This window comes from Pantherophis guttatus, chromosome 2, assembly GCF_059756535.1.
Source record: "Pantherophis guttatus breed Tessera chromosome 2, ASM5975653v1, whole genome shotgun sequence".
Taxonomy (NCBI): Eukaryota; Metazoa; Chordata; class Lepidosauria; order Squamata; family Colubridae; genus Pantherophis; species Pantherophis guttatus.
The window spans coordinates 33932900-33954805 of NC_142064.1; the positions used below are offsets into that span (position 1 = coordinate 33932900).

General features: G+C 39.3%; 2 protein-coding genes across 2 annotated transcripts in view; one reads left to right on the plus strand and one right to left on the minus strand.

The window, feature by feature from the left end:
* Window positions 1-5530: 5530 nt before the first annotated feature.
* On the minus strand, window positions 5531-21465 carry LOC117679272 (betaine--homocysteine S-methyltransferase 1-like). The gene is made up of 8 exons (XM_034441065.3): window positions 20333-21465; window positions 17715-17847; window positions 13836-13954; window positions 10277-10468; window positions 8742-8889; window positions 8158-8340; window positions 7062-7290; window positions 5531-6728 (listed from the first exon to the last, which is right to left on the minus strand). The coding sequence occupies exons 1-8, from the start codon at window positions 20366-20368 to the stop codon at window positions 6542-6544; spliced, it is 1227 nt and encodes a 408-aa protein (XP_034296956.1). The 5' UTR covers window positions 20369-21465; the 3' UTR covers window positions 5531-6541.
* Window positions 21466-21482: 17 nt separating this feature from the next.
* Window positions 21483-21906, plus strand: part of DMGDH (dimethylglycine dehydrogenase) — a 35418-nt gene continuing 34994 nt past the window's right edge. The window contains exon 1 of the mRNA XM_034441064.2: window positions 21483-21740. Coding sequence (XP_034296955.2) covers window positions 21631-21740 — 110 coding nt within the window. The 5' untranslated portion in view covers window positions 21483-21630. The remainder of the gene's footprint in view (window positions 21741-21906) is intronic.

Consider the following 21906-nt stretch of genomic DNA (forward strand, 5'->3'; position numbering starts at 1 on the left):
GTGTACTTCTCTTAAGTTACAGTATATTTGCTTATTTTAATCAAGAACATTTGACAACTAAATCATACAGAGATCTTCATATGGTAAATAAATACCAATCTAACTCAGGAGGATTATTTCTTGCCAAATAAAGGCTTGAATTCACAGGGCACATCCAGACAAACAGTTTAATGTTCTGTTTTCATCTCTGGGAGCTGACACAAAATATGCCAGTATAAATTTGTTTTGTCTCCATTCAATTGATACCCGTGCTGGTGGGTAAAACAGCAACCAAGCATTTTCTCTAATGAGGCTGGTTCTGAGAAAAAAAGGCACGTTTTACTGATGACCAGGGTAGTAGCTGACTGTCAGAACCAAGAAGCTCTTGTCCATGTCATAAATCAACCTCAGTGCTCACTCCTATAGTTCAGATATTGGGGAAATATTTTTTCAGTTATATTATTCCCTAGTATATAAATGGCCTATCAAGCACTATCCATGACAGTTGACCAGAGGAGAAGAGGCTGCATCACAAAGCCATCAGAGGAGCTGAGTGGATCCTGCTTCTTGACCTCTTCTTGTCCACCAATACCAAGTGGACCTGGCCAGAGAGAATGGAGGAGAATCACCACAAAACAGTCCTCCTCCTCCCAGTCTCCTGAATCAGTCCAGAAGGATTTTATTGAAAGTTGATGAAAGATCCAGAAGACTCAGGACAGTTGCACCACCACATCCTGAACCTTTCAGAGATCAGCAGCAAGCATGGCCAATGCCATCTCAGTGTTGTTCTGTGGCTTGAACCCAGATTGAACAGGATCCAGATAATCTGCTTCATCCAGGGCACTCTGAAGCTGTGTGCCACCTACCCTCTCAACAGTCTCTTTCTAAAAAGTTGGACATAGGACAAAAGTTGCTTAACATGATCCGAAACCATTGGATAGCCTCTTGAGTAGGGCTGCATCGTGGCCTCATTGAAGGTAAGTGGTACCATCCCCTACTGCAAAGAAGTAGTAACTTGGTTCCAGCTATATGCCATCTCCCATGACTCCATAACCAACCAGCAGGGTCCAGAACATAGATGGCTTAGCTCACAGCTGCAAGGACTTTGTCCGCATCTTCAGGTTCAACCATCTGAAATTTCTCCAGCTCAGACTGTCTCATTAAATTAGCTGTTATTGCCTATGAGTTGGGATTAAGAGGAAGGTAATGTCATCCAGAGATGTTCCTCAAGAACTATTAGTTTCAAACTGAAATTAGGGAGACATATGATCAAAAAATATTGGGGGAAGGGAATAACAAAAAGGCAAGGTTGCTATAACTGGGATAGGCAACCACAAGATGGCAGCAAAGAATTAAAGAAATGTAAATTATCAGGATTTTTCCAACTCCTACAGCAGCCCTACAAGGTCATTTTCTGGCAACAACTGTTATCGGTCAATTCCTCCCCTAATGCTTAGGGAACCTCTTAAGTAAAAAATTGTGGCACAAGTAGATAAAAGGTACAAGTGACAGTAAACTATTTTGAAATTTAGCCATCATCTTCATGAGTGTCCAGATAACTCTTTCAATAACAGTAGCAACAAATAGGAGCACTAAAATTAGATGCAATGTACAAAGGATTCCAAACACATTTGCTACTGGCCCAGTTGAGACATAATCATTTTTCTAGCAACCAACATTGATTCTGCCATTTTGTACAGAAGTTACTAAATTCTGAACCTCAGAAACACTGTACACTGAATCATCTGGAAGTTCCTCTGGCTAGCTAATGTAATTAAGTAATTCTTAGGACAAAAACTTTTAAAGATATAATTATATTGGATTGATAAGATGTATTAGTCCTACTAATATTTATTTCTCTTTTTACAAGGTATGAAAAAATTATCTTCCATGATGGCAGCTTTATAGGAAAACTGGTTTTGGATTCTTGTAGACAAGCTGTATTCAAGAATTTTTTGGCTTCTGGTCATTTAGCACAAAGAGCTTTTGTTCTATTTTTGGAAAAGGTTGCCACAATGTGAACGTTCAAGTTACTGTATTACATTTCATGAAATAGTGCAACAGTAATATAAAACATATTTTTTAAATTGAAGCACTTAAATTAAAACACTATATATTATTTTGTTCTGGGTTGACCAGTTTGTCCAAGGATTATCTCTCTGTCCAAGATATTGCATTCTAAATTTTATATATTTAGTATCCAACAGTAATTATTAATACATACAAGAACAAATCTGAGATCACTTGATCTTGAAAACTTTGACAATGGTCAAACTTTGATAATGGTCAGATGTTTACCTTAGATAAAAAAAAATAAGACCGTTCACTGGCTCCTCAAAAATGTTTGTTAGCTCTCTCCACACACTCGAAAAACTGTTGGTGAATACTAGAAGCAATTTGCATCCAGTACTACAATGTAACAGCCCTGTAAATTTGAGTTCCTTATGTAGCATATTATAACTTGTTCATTATAGTAATATAGTAATATAGTATTATGCATAAGTATGCATGGTATTGAATGTCTATATTATTTTCTTACATACAGGTATGCATTTCAACTCATTGGAAGGCAGGGCGGAGGATTTCGGACAATACCTGTATGACAAAATCGCTCAGATCCGGGGGGATTTGGACTCTGACTGGGTAGATCAGGGCAGGGTGACGAGGAATAGTCTTGAGAATGTTACCTGGGAGGAGTTTGATGCTGTGACTCCCGATGATGTGGACAGGATTTTGGGGAGACTTAGTGCGGCCAACATGTTTACTGGACCCATGTCTCTCCTGGTTGGTACTGGCCTCCCGGGAGGTTACACGAGGCTGGCTCCAGGGTGTTATCAATGCTTCGTTGAGTGAGGGTCACTTCCCCGCCACCTTGAAAGAGGCGGTGGTGAGGCCTCTCCTCAAGAAGCTGTCCCTGGATCCGGCAATATTGGCCAACTACCGTCCTGTCTCCAACCTTCGCTTCATGGCGAAGGCTGTTGAGAGTGGTCGCGCGACAGTTTCCGCAATTCATGGAGGAAACATCCTATCTAGATCCGTTCCAGTAGGGTTTCAAGCCCGGGCACAGCACGGAAACGGCATTGGTCGCGTTGGTTGATGATCTCTGGAGGGCTCGGGACAGGGGTTGCTCCTCTGTTCTGGTCCTGTTAGATCTCTCAGCGGCTTTTGATACCATCGACCATGGTATCATGCTGCACCGGTTGGAAGAGTTGGGGATGGGGGGCACTGTGTTACGGTGGTTCTCCTCCTTTCTCTCCGACCGGTCGCAGTTCGTGTTGGCAGGGGGGCAGAGGTCGACCTCGAGGCCTCTTATACGTGGAGTGCCTCAGGGGTCGGTCCTCTCGCCCCTCCTGTTCAACTTTTATGTGAAGCCGCTGGGCGAGATCATCCATGGCTTCGGGATGAGATACCATCAGTACGCTGATGACACCCAGCTGTAAATCTCCACCCCAGGCCACCCCAACGATGCCCTTGAAGTGATGTCCTGGTGCCTGGAGGCTGTGCGGATCTGGATGGGGAGGAACAGGCTCAAGCTCAACCCTTCCAAGACTGAGTGGCTGTGGTTCCCGGCATTCCGATATAGTCAGTTGACTCCATCACTGACTATTGGGGGCGAGTCATTGGCCCCCACAGAGAGGGCTTGCAATCTGGGAGTCGTCCTGGATATGCAGCTGTCCTTAGAGGAACATCTGACGGCTGTAACCAGGGGGACCATTTGTCAGGTTCGCCTGATTCGCCAGTTGCGGCCCTTTCTTGACCGGGATTCCCTGTGCACAGTCATTCATGCCCTCGTCACCTCTCGCCTTGACTACTGCAACGCTCTCTACATGGGGCTCCCATTGAAGAGCACCCGGAGGCTCCAACTGGTCCAGAACGCAGCAGTGCGGGTAGTGACGGGAGCAGCATGGCGCTCCCATGTAACACCGCTCCTGCGTGAGCTGCACTGGCTCCCAGTGGTCTTCCGGGTGCGCTTCAAGGTGTTGGTTATCACCTTTAAAGCGCTCCATGGCATAGGGCCTAGCTATCTTCAAGACCACCTGCTGCCACTGACGACCTCCCATCGACCTGTGCGCTCCCACAGAGAGGGCCTCCTCGGGGTGCCATCAGCCAAACAGTGCAGGCTGGTGACCCCCAGGGGGAGGGCCTTCTCTGTGGGGGCACCTACCCTCTGGAATCAGTTGCCCCCAGAGATAAGGAGAATCCAAGACCTCAGTGCCTTCCGCCGTGCCCTTAAAACCTTCTTTTTCCAGCAAGCCGGGCTGGCCTAATTTTTAAGTGTTTTTGTTTTGTTTATCGTTTTTAATTAATGGGGCCAAATTTATATATATCTTTTAATTGTATTTTAATATTTGTATTTGATGTTTTTACTTGGCTGTTCACCGCCCTGAGTCATCAGGGAGAAGGGCGGTATACAAATTCAAAATAAAATAAAATAAATAAATTCTTACTTTCCTTTACCTGGGTTTTTTTTTTTTGCTTAACTTTTTTTCTTCTTCACATATGCAGATTTCTTTTAATTGAATGATTTCAGGGTTGATTAAACATTTTATAAATAAGTACAAGTCATATTTATATTTAGTTACAAAATAGGTTTCTTAGAGTTCAATCTCTGCCTCTAGTTTCTTATATAAAAGTTTCCACGAACATATAAAAAATTAACTTTTAGCCTAATAAAGATACTGGCGGGTTTTTTCTCTTATGGCTATTTGGCATATTAACTTTTTATATATTTTTTAAAATATATATATATATATATGCATATATCATGTGATAAATTGTACATCCAAAACTTTAGACACATATTTAAAACACCCAAATGTGGCAAGTTTGACATCAATTTTTCCAAGAGGCCACATGAGAAACTGGAATCTGTTTTGGAGGGTTGCCACCGGCCTCCCCCCCTGCCCTCCATTGCTGCTGCTACCCATGCCACAGGCCAGACAAGGGCAGGATGTGGTCCATAGACCATAAAATACCCAGGTCTACACTATATTATTAGATTTATATAAAATAGGGAAGTATTATATTCATGCTTTATACTAGTTTTTAGCCCTGTGCTAATTAAAAGAGAGATATAAGTCAAACAATAAGATATCTGTTGAATCTGAATTTAGTAGTTCAGTAGAACTATTAGAAATACATCAGTAACACACAACCTTAGTTATTTCTGGAGCTGTTGTTCCATTTCTTTACTGACTTGACAATTCTTTATTCTTATTTGCCAGACACATCATTCACCCCTGAGTGTCTTTGTCATGCAGGAAAAGTGTGTAAAATATACATGATGCAATGAATAAACATGATCATCTCAAGCACTTATTGTTAGTTACATTACAGTTTAGTTGAAAGAACTCTCCTGTTGCTAGGATTTACAGTTTTGTTCTCTGTAGTGTTGTACTGTATTACAATTGAGTTACTCAATAACAGCCTTAGCAAAATAGTTAACCATGGTGCGGACTAACAAGTACACATTTTATTTTAATCAAATCTAAACATTCTTAATTATTTTTGCCCAGAAAAGCTAATAAGGACAGAGTACAACTGGCAATAATTTTTGTTTTATTAATTTTATTTGTCCATATCAGAAGAGTGAACTGCTTAAACTATAAACACATAATTTTAAGAGCATCTAAATCAGGAATAGTATTTGTACATCTGCCCTAAAATACAGTATAGGAATCCTCTGCCCAAACAAGAAAACAGCACCAAAATTTAATATGGCTCTGCTTAAATGTAAAGCAAACAAGTAAGTTTAAAAAATCATTATTGTAGGAATAAGTTTTCCTATTTGGCTTCCTGAATGGGCAACATATGTTTTATCTGTCAGAGGATGGTTGACTGAAAACATCAGAGACTGAAAACATACCTGTTTTTTAAGTGTTTAGTACCTTGGTATTTTGCTAAACATTGCTCCACATAAAAGCTCCAACCCCCAAAATTATGTTAGCAACCCAGCTGAAGCTAAATTGTATCTAACCTAAAATGCACTCATACTTTGCCTACAATCTAAACCCAGGCTTTGCCGAGGAAATGTAACTGAATGCAGTGTGACTTAAAAGCACAAATCTGGAGCCAGCAATTGCCATTGAAGAAACAATCCTTTTATATAATGGAATTTTTACAGGTTCCACAAGCATGACTCATCTATGGAACCCCTGGCAGAAATGGCCAAAGCTGGGTACTGGTGGGGTGGTGGTATGTCAGAGTAATCAGGAATCTGCATGACTGTGTTGTGCTTCTATGGAAATCTCAAAACTACAACACTGGAACCAAAAGAAAGATGATCAGAATTTGGCCTTATACAGTTTCTAATTGCAGTGAGCCAGCAGAGTTTAAAAAAACACTTTACTAGCTTAGCTAGGATATCTTATCTGCTTTCTTTCAATTGGACGGTCCTACAGTATTTAATAAAATTATTTCAATAGGATCAAAGATGAGGAATCTTTTCCTCATAACCATGTGGGGGAACAGTAGATAATGTTTGAGATCTATGAATTACATTTGCCTGTATCATCTCTTCATTTAATAATGATTGTAATTTTTATTTAAATTGCTGCTAATTTTAAGGTACAGTTTTGAATTTGAATGTTTGTTTCTTGAAAAGCTCTTTCAGCTGTTGTTCAGTTGTTGCTTCTTTCTGCTGTATCAGATCGCCCTTGGTCACTTCCCAATCATCTGGCTTTGCCAGTGAGGGACAATATGGCCGACCTGAAGCAGGTAACATATTCTCCCAGTACTCTTTTCTAGCCCTAAATGCAAACAAAAAAGCCAATTAGTGATAGTTTTCTGTGAGGCATCTCTTAATAATGGGTTCTATAATAGGACAGGTGGCTGGAACAAATGATCTCAAAACTTTCAGTTTATCAACTGGATGGCAGCAGAGAGATAATATATGTCCTGGCTCTATTGAGTTTTCAATATCTGAGCTGCAAAAATCCAGGTAACCACTGGATGGCAGCAGAGAGATAATTTTAACAACCACATCATTTAGCAACAGAATTTCTGATCCCAATTGTTGTAAGTTGAGGAGTAACTATATTTTAAATCAATTATTTTACTACCAAAATTAAAAGTACACTTACCTTGCTCTAACCCAGGGTTTAGTATGCATACTCAAATCACTCCCCCAGCTACCATGTTTTTCAGATGCACGGGGTAAAAAACCCTTTTCTGGGGCCAGCTCCTCAGCAATTGCTCTGATATGATATGGTTCAAATCCACAGCATCCTCCAATATATCTGATCCCTAAATTGTAAGCTTCTCTTGCATATTTGTGAACATCCCATCGGGTTAAAATTCTTGGCTCCAAAGCTGTAATGATATGAATTTTTAAATATTCATTGTAATATTCAGTTAATATTATACACAGAATCGATAAAATTTAGCATTATCCTCAAGATGTTTCCTTTGAGCTCCATGGACCAAGTTAGGTAATTATGCATTTATTTACTTCTATTTTAGCTTCTAAAAAATTTCCAGACATTGTCATGAGGGGCTCCAACTTTGGGAATGATCTCTTGCCACAAGATTGACCGAATCTTAAAATTACTTAAAATCACTTGAAGGAGTCGCCTTCTATTTACAAATTACCAGTAACATTCCTTTCCACTCAGCTTTCAGTTTCTCTAAGTTTAATGCTGCAGGGTGTCCCCCCCCATCCCCCCAATTTAACAGCATTTTTGTACTCTTTTCATCAATACCTATATTTATTAAATACAGGCCCAACATCCCCAGGGAAAATGCAAAATATACTTTAACTGGAAGAGTTGTGGAAACAGCTAATTCAACTGGTTTCCATCCTTGGGCAAATTCAAATAATATAAACTCCTTCATTTTCCCCTACTACTATCCAAACATCCAAAACTACCATCCAAGCGTATTTTAATGTACCTGTGCCAGTTCTAGTTAAAGTATATGTGAAGAAATCATCACAATCTAAATTATACACCTTTGTACCTTAGGTTACTCTTGAAAAATTTCTTTAGTTTGGTTTAAGTTATCCAATATTTACTTGCATTTTAAGCAAGACAGTGTAGATTTCATTTCAGACCAATCATATGCAAGTCTTCTCTAAAATTATGTGTGCAGTTTTAATCTGAGTATGTATGTGATTTTAATGTTTTTACACTATTTTTCTCCTACCTTGATAACCATAAAAAAAGAGCAATGAAATCTTACCAAAAGGAAACTCTGGTAGATCAATGAAACCCTGCTTCCCACAATCGGGGGTATGAAAAGCAAGTGGCTGTGACATCAGGTGTGCTTTTAGTTTTGCAGCTGCCAAACCTTCCTTCATGAGTTTTATAGTTCTAAGACAAATAGCTGGATCAAAGTGGCAGTTTACTCCAACAATAGAAGCCCCTAAGAAACAAGATACAACATTTTCTGTAATACTTTTCAGGGTCAGGATTTTTAAACATAATCCCCAGCATTTACCTCTTTTAATATTTTGTAAAACTAACTGCACTTAAAGATGCATGAATGAAATCACCTTAAAAATGTTGAGAAGCTATATTTTTGTCATGATGAAAGCCACTAAAAAGCCCCCAAAAATTGAGAAATAAAAGCACAATGTTTTTCTTTAACTCTTAATTCTTGGATAGGAATATCAGAACATAGGCTACTTTGGAAAGTGGGAAAAGTATCCCAGAACGCAACAGCAAATTGCTTCTATATTATTGCCAATAAAATTATATAGATACATCCATGAAATTGCCAGAATTGAAGTTGAATCAAAATTGATAATGAAAGTAACATCTTACCAGCATTAACTAGTCGAACAGCACATTCTCCTGGTGGTACACCATCCATGTCTCCTTCTGGGCCAATGCACAGAGTAACTGCAACTGGCAACCCAGATTCTTTTAAAGTTTCAACTGCCCATGTGGCTTCTTCAACATGTTCAAAATACTAGCGACAATTTACAAAAAGTATTTACAAAACAAGTTGAGGAACATTTTTTTAATTGAAAAAAAAATGTAATATGTCAAGTTAAAAATAAGCAGCCAAGATGTTTTTAAAGAATAGCTCCAGGTATTTACAAGTAGTCCTTGACTTATGATCACAATTGAGCCCCAAATTTTCACTGCTAAGCGAAACAGTTGTAAAGTCAGTTTGCCCCATGTTACAAAACATTTCTTGACACAGGTGTTAAATGAATCATTGCAGCTGTTAAAGTTAATAACATGTTTTTGTAAAGTGAATATGGCTTCCCCATTGACTATTTTTGCCAGAAAGGTGCAAAAGGTGATCACATGACCCAGGACACTGCAACTGAGTCATAAATATGAGCCAGGTGCCAAGTGCCAAATTTTGATCACATGACCATGGGGATGCTGCAATGGTTGTAACTGTAAATAATGGTCATAGGACACTTTTCAGTGCCGTTGCAACTTCAAACGGTCACTTAATAGTAAGTCAAGGGCTACCTGAATTGTCTATGACAATTTGCCACAGCCAGCTCGCTATGTCGCCATGACCAACCTGCCACGGCCAACTCATCACGGCCAACTCACCATAGCCAACTCGCTGCAGGACAACTTGCTGCAGGACAAAAGTCACACTAATATGAAAGAAATGATGGAATGGAATCATTAAAGAAAGGATGCAAAAGGAGGGACAGAATGAAATGTGAATGGCAAAAATTTAAAAAAATTGTATTTATTTTAAACAATTAAATAGAGTTGTTAAATTGTCCCACAACAAGTTGTCTTGCAGTGAGTTGGCCGTGGCGAGTTTGCCCACTGCAAGTTGGCCGCAGTGAGTTTTCCACAGCAAGTTGGCTGTGGCAAGTTGTTGCATTCCCACCCATACTACCAAAGGTATCTTTAACCATATAGTAGCTTACTTTAAATCTTAGCACTAGTGGTGATTTTTCTTAATTCAATGTGAGAACTTTCTAACCACTTCGATTCAATGCTTTAGTTTGAAGCCTGGGTTACCATGCCAAAGGAAGGATATAAATATATCCATATATGTATGTGGGTTTATGTGTCTGTGCATATATCATGTTATCAAGAAAGGTCTTAGAATTTGAAGTACAACTGAGGTAGAATACAATTCAACTAGGAGATGTACACAGACTAATTAAAGCTTTCTTGTACAATAAAGCTTTGCCAAGCCTTTTCCTCACTGCAATCCCATTTGCCTCATCTGTCCTTATGTCATTAAGAGTACAAATAAAATAAAGATAGTAATAGATTCTGATGCTCCAAAGCATTGATATTTCTATTATAAAGCAACAAAGTCTTTGTTTCCAGATAAGCAATACTTATCACTTGTCAGTAAATTTATTTACCTCTGCAATCAAGAAATCCACCTCTTTTTTGATAAAAACTTGCAACTGCTTTCGAAAGATTGCTTTCACTTCAGTTTTACTCCTGCTGCTTAAGTATGAAGGTGTTTGACTAACACCTCCAGCCACCAAAGCATCACCTTCTTGAGCAACTTCTTTCGCAATGTCACAAGCAGCTTCATTTATTTTCTGGCCCTAATGGTATGAAAAGATTGAAGTGCTAATTTTTATTATCATTATTTAAATATGCATGCTGCCCAACTCCCAGTGACCGTTAGTGGTTTACAAGTGATTAAAAACATGGAAACAAGAAACAAAGAGTAGATGGCAGAATTACAAACCTGGTGGAAACAAACAAACAAACAACCTAGATTAAAAGAAGGCTTCATTTATCCTTATTAAAGGCCTGGGTAAAGAGCTAAGTCTTCAGGCCTCTTCAAAACAGGATATTAAATAATATACATAATATTGTACAAAAAAATTAAAAATAAATATTACACTGTTAAAGTATTGTGCATTTTATCAGTCAGCAATTCCACAAAGCAAGCAATGGTTGTCAAGTGTTAACTGGCATACTTTTATACATGAGAATGGAGCAACACTTTGATCATTTCCAGTTTCAGTAGCCTACAGAAATACAGTATATATGGTATTGGAGAAGTGTAGCTTACCCTTTGAACTTGATCTTTGCCCAACCTGATTAATTACATCTAATCAAGATAAACCAATCAAAAGGATACAGAAATTGTGGAAGCCTTATTAAGAGAGAAGATGACTCTGACCAATTTAATGTAAATAGTAGTAATATCCCATTTTGGGGTAAGGAGTTTAAATCAGGGATGGCTTGAGTCCAGACTAGACCTGGGCATTTTATGGCTTGCAGACTACATCTGGCCCCTTGCCTGTCCCTGTCCCACTTGTGCAGGTAATGAGAGGCAGCGGGGGGGAGGGGGGGTGACAGCAGCAGTCCTCCATAACAGTTCCTCATGTAGTCTGTGTAAAAATTATCTACTGGTTGTTCAGACATACGTAGATCTCATTATACATCCTAATATTCATGAGTGTTCCTTTCATCAGTTTCTCCTATGTTGGACATCAATAAGTGTCTACTTGAATGGGAGACAGTATTTAATAAAAAAATTAAAGAACGTGGCTGAAAAGCCATACTCCTTGAGATCTTGAGAATTTTGGGCCACTTTAATTTTATGTTTTGTAAGGCACTTATTCAAAATCTTTAACAATATAATTTCAAATACAATTAACAGCCAATTCAAAACCTTTGGAAAATAGAAAGGTGCCAGAACGATGTTAGTGTGGATGCCAGTCAAGCCTCTCTGGTGAGTGAGTTCCGTAAGTGGAGTGCCACCACAAAAAAGCCATTCTCTCCCTTGCAAGAGACCCAATTTACCCTCTTTTGGTGAGGGCACCTGGAGGAGAACTTATTCAATTTTTAAAATCCAGGTAGATACATAAAGGAGAAGGGATTCTTTCAGGTAACCTGTCCTTAAGCTGTTAGGGCATTAAAAGTCAAAACCTGCACTCTGAATTAGATTTAGAAAGAGACCAGCAACTAGTGCAGATGGCAAAGAAATTGGCAGGAGAATGTTTGCATCACCAAATCTCAGTGAGCAATTTAGCAATTGCAATAGCACCTAGACTTATATATCGCTTCACAGTGCTTTACAGCCCTCTCTAAGCGATTTACAGAGTCAGCATATTGTCCCCAACAATCTGGGTCCTCATTTTACCGACCTTGGAAGGATGGAAGGCTGAGTCAACCTTGAGCCTGGTGAGATTCGATCTGCCAAACTGCTGGCAGCCAGTCATCAGAAGTAGCCTGCAGTACTGTACTCTAACCACTGCGCCACCGTAGCTGCTCTATTTTGAAATTTACAGTGAGATAGAAAATGCAAGGGATGCTGAGATCTCTATGTGGTAGGCTGTTCTACTCCTGAGTTTCAGTATTAGTATGATGGAAAGCAGCTAAAAAGAGTGCAAAGAAGAGCAACAAAGATGATTTGGGGACTAAATGCTAAAACATAAAGGAGGATTGCTGGAATTGGGTATGTCTCATTTAATGAAAAGAAGGGCTAGGGGTGGCATAATAGGAGTATTCCAATATCTCAGGGGTTGCCACAAAGAAGGAGTCAAGTTATTCTCCAAAGCACCTGAGGGGCAAGATAAGAAGCTATGGATGGAAACTAATCAAGGACAGAAGCAACCTAGAACTAAGAAGAAATTTATTGACAGAACAATTAATCAGTGGAACAACTTGCTTCCAGAAATTGTGAATTGCTCCAAAGCTGTAAGTTTTTAAGATGAGATTTGACAACCATTTGTCTGAAATGGTATCCTGCCTGAGCAGATGGTTGGACTAGAAGACCTCCAAGTTCCCTTCCAACTGTTATTCTGTTCTATTGAACTGCACGCTGTACAACAGTTACCAATGGGAATAGCAACTTCACAGAAGATATGGTTTTGGTATTCCACCAGATTGATTGAGAAACCCTATTCCAAAGAACAGAAAAACAAACCTTGTTTCAACCATGGGGTTTGGAATGTTAGTTGGAGCCAATGAAGTACAGTAGTTTCTTGATAGCTATTTTTTGTCTCAGTAGCTGAACATGTATTTATTTTGGGTTTTTTGTATTTTTAATTACTGTTAGCTGCCCAGAATCACTTGTTTGATATAGGCGGCCATATAAATAAAAATAAGTAAGTAAACAAGAAGTACATGTTGAAAAACTCATACTAGATATTATATACATACATGTTTATAATATGGTATCTAAATGATTTTGAGGCAAGAATGTTTGAAGTTCTTACTGCATGTTTGGTATAGTTATACCCTATAAAACAAGTAGAGAAGAATTAAGCACTTTATCTAGATTAAGAAAATGTTGTGCCAACCATTTGTTCTTTAAAAAAACTTTAACTGTTAATGTTAAAGCATTCCTGAAACTGGGAAAATGTAAAAAATAATCTAGGCTACTAAGTATTGTTTAATATTAAGTGTTAGTGTTGTTAAATATTAATTTAACAATAAAGATACAAGTAGTCCTTGACTTACGACCATTTGTTCAACAATCATTCTAAGTCAGGTGCTGAAAAAAGTTTCTGATGGCCAGTTTTTGCACTTTGCACTTAAAACCCCACCGTGATGTGATCACAATTTGGGTGCCTGGCAACTGGCATGCATTTACGAGCATTACAGTGTCCTGTGGTCATTTGATTGCCATCCATTGCCTTCAAAAGGGGGCCTCCAACAAGCAAAGTCAGTGGGGGAAGCCAGATTCATTTAACAACTGTGTGGTTTGCTTAATGACCACAGTGGCTCACTGAATGACCATGTCAAAAAGATTGTAAAATTGAGTGTGGTTCATTTAACAACTGCATTGCTTAGAGATGAAAGTTCTGGTTCCAACTGTGGTCCTAAGTCGAGGACTATCTGAATACTTTTGCTTAAACTATAGCAACACAAAAGTATCAAGATTAAATACACATTTTTAAAACTCTGCTTACTTGTCAAAATTACTAATAAAAAGTGGTTGAAACTACTTACAGAAAATTTATCAGCAGCATAGTTTCCTCTGTTCTCTAATTTATCATCACTGGCATAAAAGCTGAATGTCTGTAAAACATTTGCTCCAGCCCTGAGGAATTCTCGATGAAGCTGACGAACTACAAAATATTGAAACAAAGTCGAGAGTTAAACATACTGTTAGCACTATACCAGCAACATCTTTTAACAAACATATTGCCTCTATGATTCTATGTCCCGTTTTGTGTCTTGATTTAATGTTTTTAAATGACTCAACGTTATTCTGTTATTATATTTAAAAAGTCATGATTGACTTGTTTAGAAAAATTATTACTTTAGCTCGTAGAAATTCTGCACATCACAGCTTGTAAATGGTATATGATGAATTATTATTAAATTATTCCACATGTAAGTCCACACAGATAAACAAGACATTTAAATTAGGAGGAACACTAATTAGGCTCACTTCACAGATGCTGATTTGGGCAAACAGTGTTTTTTTTAACTTTCTTTTCCCTGCTTAAAAAAAACAGTAATGTGATTTATATCAATTTGAAAAACCTCTACATGCAAAGGTTAAAAGATAATATCTAATTAAAAACCTCGACAAAGTTCCACGAACTCATACTGGTAGAAGAGAAAGGGCTAGATTAACATTTTAAAAATTATTGCAGTTTACAAAGGTTTGCTGGTGTGCCAATCAGCTACATGATAACCAGCAGGGTGGCACCAGCAATGCAGCTGGCAGTGTCCATGAAACAAGTGACTATGAAAATCCGTGCAGTGACTGCAGATTCCTCCTGATGGCAGCAATATTTGGCAGCAGTGGGTTAGTTATTTTTTTAAAATGCCAGCACACTGCCTAAGGCTGATGGGTAGGCTCATAAAGCCCATAGGCTGGATGTTATGCAGGCTTGGCCTCCACTATGATATTATAGAAATAAGGCATTGTGTTAGGTAGAGTTTTACATGCAATACAGTCATATATACTAATTATCAAGACAGTATCTAATTTCAGGTAGCAACGTTCAACATTACTACTGCATGGATGAAATGGAAGGGAGGAATAGTACATGCATAAATAGAATTTCAGTAAAAGTGGTATTTAAGAAGAAGTATCTCCTGAGTGAATTAAAATTTTAATTTCAAAAAATGGATTTCCAGAACATTTTCTTAAATTTCATGACAAGTTTAAGACAGCTTTTGTCAGTGTATCTCACTCACAAAATGTTTGTTTTTTTAAAAAAATTATTTTACTTTCAGTAAATGTGAGTAAAATATGGGAAATAAAATTAATGGTAACAATAGTAGCATCACTCTCGATTTCACTTCAAGCCCTGGCAGGGACAATTTTGCCTCTGGCTATCAACGCGCGTGAACAATTGCTTTAAACTCAATGTAAATCGTTCTAAACTTGATTGTAAAAAATATGATTTCTGAGTTCTCAAAGTCTGGAATGCCCTACCTGATTCAGTTGTCTCAGTTACAAATTTTCATAGTTTCAGTTACAAACTGACTTCCGTGGACCTTACTTCATACTTAAGTCGTCAGTAGAGGGAGCGTGCCTAAATGCACTAACGTGCCTATCATCCCTAGCATTGTATTTTTATTCTCTTATTCTTGTTCTCGTTTTTGTTTGACAAATTGCAATAAATAAATAAAATAAAATTATTGATCTTAATTTACTATCTCTAGATACACAAATGTTCAAACCAGGGGTGAAATGCTCCCGGATCGGATAGGATTGCCCGGTCCAGTAGCGATCTTAGCTGGTGGTTCGGCAATCCGGTAGCGATGGTGGAGCGAAGCTCTGCCCACCCACCCGGGTGTCATTACTTCCTGGTTTTAACCAGGAAGTAATGTATTTTTTACCTTCTGCGTATGGACAGGTTATGCGCATGCGCAGGTCTGCACACACATGTGCAGGTCTGCACGCGCATGTGATGTACACGTGGGGTGCATGCGCTTCCGAACCAGTAAGGAAGGTAAGTAGATTTCACCCCGGTTCAAACTCAGTTGCAATGATGCAAGAATGGAAGAGAGTATCACACCCATGCTTATCAGCTTCCAGAATACATCTGCTTGGCAGTACCGGGCCACCAAAAGTTAGGCTATATGGGATTTTGACATGATCCAGAAGAACTCTCTGGATGTTCTTAAAATGAAGAAGAATGATTTTGCCAATTCTGGGGTGCAGGGTTGTTGAAAATTACTGAAACATGTAACACTTCTGACAGCATAAACCAGGGGTGTCAAACTCAATTTCATTGTGGGCTGCATCAGGGTTGTGTTTGACCTCAGGGGGTGGGCGTGGCCAGGGTGGGCATGGTCAGCTTGACGTCACTCATGTAGGGGTGCCTGTGGTGACCTGAGCGCTCTGCCAGCGAAAACAGGCTTGTGAGCTCTGAGGCACCATGAGCTAGTCCTTTGCTGTTTCCAGGGCAGCCCCACGGGCAGATCTAAGCACCCCATGGGCTGGATCTGGTCTGCAGGCCTTGAGTTTGACATCCTTGGCATAAACCATAGAGGATACATAAGAAATTACTGAATTCAAGTATTGTACTTCTGTTGGTGGTAATGGCAGTGTAATGAAAAACTATTCTCCCCTCTCCTTTTTCTCTTTATAATCTAGTATACTGTATTGTAAGAGAAAGGAGGAGAGAAGAACAATGCTGTAGACAAGTGTTTCTTAAAATGTACTCTGGGGGTCCCCCAAGACACTCTCAGGGGTCCATGAAATTAAAATTATTTACCAGATATTGAAGGTATTTGCAAAAATGTAAAATAATGACACTCTTCCATTTTTTTTTATTTGTTAAAACATCTCAGGTTTTTTCCATGAAAAATATTTGTTAGTATCTAATGGATTTAATATTATAAATAAATATTCTATTAATGCATTAATTTTACTTTGGTAAATATTGATACATATAACCCATACAAACACAGCATCCTCTATTATTTTTAAAAGCGGGAAGGGGTCATAAGAGTAAAAAGTTTAAGAAACACTGCTATAGTTTAAACATGATGGTAATTTTATTTAGCCTATTGTTAAAGTATCTCTGAAATTGGGAAAACATAAAAATCTGGAAGACTGCACATTTAACAGTATAGCCATTTTGTTTGTTTAATCATAATCACAAAGTTAGCTGTTCATAAGAACAGGAAATATAAATAGAATTATTTTCAGTAGTACATACAGAATGTGGCAAACAGTGTCTACCTAATTAATTATGATTGAATAACTGAAATAAATTAAGCTGAATTAGTAACACAATTGTTAAGTGAATCTAGCTTCCCCATTGACTTTGCTTGTCAGAAGATCGCAAAAGATGGTCACATGACCCCGGGATACCACAACCATCATGAGTCAGTAAATCACATGACCATGGGGATGCTGCAACGGTCATAAGTGTAAAAAATGGTCATGTTGCTTTTTTCACTGTTGTTACTTTGAATGGTCACTACATGAACTATTGTAAGTTCAGGACTATCTATAACTAATTTTAACTGGACTGGAGCAATATGTTTATTCTACAACTGGGACACTATCCAATTGATTTAGAATTTAGAATAGAATAGAACTGGAAGGGACCTTGGAGGTCTTCTAGTCCAGCCCCCAGCTCAAGCAGGAGAACCTATACAATCTCAGACAAGTGACTGTCTAGTCTCTTCTTAAAAACCTCCAGTGATGGAGTGCCCACGATTTCTGGAGGCAAGCTGTTCCATTGGTTAATTGTTAATTGTTAAGAAGTTTCTCCTTAATTCCAGGTTGCTTCTCTCTTTGATCAGTTTCCAACCATTATTTCTTGTCCTGCGCTCTAGTACTTTGGAGAATAATTTTCCAAATTTGTGGCAGCCCCTCAAATTTGATTTGATGAATACATAAATATACATTACCTGCTTCAGGGTTTTCCACTGTAGCTTCAGGAGTCCAAGGTCCAGCTTTTACATAACCTCTCTTCTCAAGAGCAATGACAAATCCTCCATCACCAATCACAATTTCTCCAGCATCTAGCCGTTCTAAAATACCCTAAAATGATAATAACGCATCCCTGTAAACTTCAAAAAGAAGGTGAACCTGATGGTAGCACTGAAGCACAGGTAGCCGTCACTTAACAACTATTCGAAGTTATAATGGACCTTTCAAAGCAAGCAGCTTTGAAAGAAAGAATTTGCTTTGCTGAGTTACTCCACAAATGTTTTCTCCTCGTGCTGAATAGAAAAGCCTGAAGTTTGTAACCTGACATGGGTCTGCTGACAATGAAGTTACTTTCTCCAGTATCAGCTCAGGTTTCACAATATATGGCCTGCTCCTTCCCAGCCTCCTGAATTTTGCACATCTTCAGTAGGTAAGCAATGAATTTTGAGGGGTGGAAGAGGATTGTTTGGAATCCGGGAGGGGAAGGGGGGCAAAGCAGGCCCGGTGCTTTAGGGACCCAGTACGTTGGCCGGGGGGGGGGAGGAATAGATAGTTGGGCATGCTGCAGCGGCTCTCCAAATTTAAGAATTCTCCATAAGGGAAAATGATTGGGTGGCTTCTGTAGAATTCTTAACTTTGAAACAGGGTTATATATAGCTTTGGGGGGGGGTCTATTTGAATGGTTATTATTGATCTGTCATATCTCCAGGATTACCTATGTAATCATAAGTCAAGGACTACCTGTATTATCAAACATTATACATTTTCTATATAGACAAACTAATTCATATAGTAACTAATATATGAAAGCCAATTTAGTGTAATAGTTAAGGTATTTGCCTAGAAACCAGGAGACTATGAGTTCTAGTCCCACCTTGGGCATGAAAAACAAACTGGGTGATTTTTAGCCAGTCACAGCCCAATGCACTTCATAGCAATAGCACTTAGACTTATATACTGCTTCACAGTGCTTTTACAGCCCTCTCTAAGTGGTTTACAGTCTCAGCATATTGCTCCCAACAATCTGGGTCCTCATTTTACCCACCTTGGAAGGATGGAAGGCTGGTTCAACCTTGAGCCTGGTGAGATTAGATCTGCCAAATTGCAGGCAGCTGGCAGACAGTAGAAATAGCCTGCAGTACTGCATTCTAACCACTGTGCCACCGTGGCTCATAGAGTTGTTGTTATGGGGAAAATGAGGATTCTTTGCCACTTTGAGTTGTATATTTTAAAAAAAAGGCAGGATAAAAACGTAAAAAAACTCATATTCCACTCCAACAGTCCTTGGAGTATTATCACCAAAGCAGAGGTTATCAGATGCTAATAATTATTAAGTATTGACATTAAATATTCTAACATATTTAGCATTTTTATGAACAAGCTTGTTAAATAGGAAATATCTACTAATATCTTTCCAACATATTCATTTAAATCTCCTAGTGCTTCAGTCACCTATTGGGCGGTATACAAATCAAATAAAAATAAAAATAAAATTTGATATAATCAATGCAATTTTTAATAGTACAAAAAAACTAAATTTTTGTAATGGGAATCATCAGTAAAATTTATATAAATTGAAAGTTAATAAAACCAGAGGGTTAACAATTAGTATTAATTAAAAGAGATTCTTCATGAAAAATCCTGTTGCTTCACAAGTTTTCCATGTGATTACTTTCTTCATCAGAATAGTTAACTAATCTAACTAATCCTTCTATGTTTCTTCAGTGACTTTCATTTAAATTTATCACTTCACAAAGAGTAAATCACCTTTTATCAGAGTCAGTTCTGTCCTTTAGCTCATATAACTTTTCTTAGAAGTTCTACTCATCATAGAAAAAATATTAATTTTAATTAATATTAATTAATTTTTACATGTGCGATTTTAAAGCAGTCAACAATGCATCTGCTCTCTAAAAGGACAAAATTCCAATTTTTGCATTTACAAATATGTATTTCAATATATGGAAATTGTGACTCAGCTGTCAGTCTTGACTGAACCAGCTATATCCGGAATCCTGATTGTCCCAGAATGGGACTGCTATGTCATAAATCTGTGGATGCATAAATTAGAACTATGGAAAGTGTGTATAATTTATCTTTTCCCAAATGCAGGAAATACAATTGGGCAGCTATTTCTGCCATCAATTAAATCAGCCCACATTAACTTCTATAAATATTATACAAGAAAACGTTATATGCATCACAAAATAAAGAATATTTAAAAAATAATCAGAACAAAAAACATGGGAACAAGGTTTATGTACCCCCGGTTGTTTTACGCCACAGATCTAACCGTAGCAGTAAAAATTGCAGTGAAAGAGCCAAGTGAGAAAAGCTAATTGCCATTCATTTGTCTCAACTCGTGGTTGGTACTTTCCTCTTCTAACCAGTCGAAACCATTCCTCGCCACCGCTTCTGTTCTTCTAATTCCCAGAAGTTTGCAAGAGCCTCCCAAGGGGCCTCCAGGAGAGGAATAATACGTTGTGATTATTAATATGCAACCTCGCCAACCAAGAGGGGCACTTTCCTTGCTTTTCGTTCCCTGCAAAAGAGAATGTGGAGAAATGCGTCCCGAACGGCCACTTGTCCTTTTTACCTTCTTTGCTTTAGAGCTCCCTCCAATAGGTGCCATGACGAAGTATTCTCGCTGGTCGAACTTCTCCTCGTCCGCCGCCGGGGCACTTAACAAAGCACAACCCGCCAACCTCGCATTTTATAGGCTGGAGGCTGAGGTGGGCGGATTCGGAACCCGGGGCGGATTGGGAGAGGCCTGAAGGTTCCTTACGGACCCGGCGATTTCGGTATTCCCCTTTCTGATCTCCTGCCGCCAAGATCATCCGCACCTCGACTGCGAGGCGCACGACTGAATAAAGCCTCTTATTTGAACACGCGTACCCAGAACGTCTACCTAAGAAATAAGCAAAAATGGAAGGGCCGTTTTGGAGCAGCCTCTCCTAAATCTAATATTTTATGGAACGCGTCGACCACAGCTCCCATCATTCTCAACTACCATCCCCCTCGTCCCCAGACGACGTACGGGGCCTTGGGAATCGTACTCCCAACCTTCGGATGGTGCCAGATGGGGGAAAGGCGTATTAAGGCATTTCTTCCACCGAGCGACCGTGATGTAACATGCTACGATTTCCACCGTTGACCCGTAGATGGACACGTATGCGCATTGTGCATGTGTGTATGTTCTGGTGGAGATTACAGATCTATGTTTCTCTGTACCCTGCTTAAGCAGCCCACGTGTACTATTATCAGGATTTTAAAACAGTGCGCCTATTAGTAGACTTAGAATAACTTTATCGTCACTTTGAATGTACACTAATTTCTACACTAGTAAAAAAGAAAAAAAGAAGACTGAGGATTTAGTTAGTCTTGTTGGCTGCAATCTTTTTCTCTAAACTCATGGAAAGCCAAGTTAAATTATTTTTCTAATCCAGCCAGTAACCTACGCATCGGGCTCCCTATGGCAAGCCCAATCGGGTACGTATACTGTTGTCAGAGTAAATATCAGAAGATCCCAAGATTCCCGCTGCATTTCTGCTTCCCGAGCCAGCCGCTCTTCTTCGGCCCCTAAGATAGCCCTATTCTCCCCCCCGCCCCGCCTCCCCTCAACTCCATGACTTCCCGCTGCAACCACTTGGACGGAGCCCCAGGAGCGTCGCGGGACGAGACCATTCGGACAACTGTCTCCTCCCTCCCAGGAGGGTCGCTAAGGAGGCTGATCCCGCCTATCGCCTGCGACGGGCGGTTCCAGTCCCCTCAGCTTAGGCTGCCAACTAAGGGAACTCGAAGTTTACTCAAGTGCTCGGTTTGAAAGGGAGATCGGGGGGATCTTTGTGCCCGTTGCCACCCACTACTTGTACTAGCGTCTTCGAGGGGGAAGCTATGCTCCGGGGAACGCGGAGATTGCTGTCAGTAAAACTGCGAGCAAAACAGCCCGCCTTTCCCGTATCTTCTTCTCGAGGTTTTGCTTGCAGCCCGACCACTGACAGGTGGTGAGTCCGGCTTCAGCTCTCCCTTGTATTGTTGGCGGTGTATTTTTGCGTCTCTTTTACAGACAGTACAAGGGCGAGGGTAGTCTACAAATATAGTTTTGGTCCCTGCATGGGTATTATAAGTGTGTGGCGTGGTTTGCTTGGACACCTACCCTGTCCCTCTCCT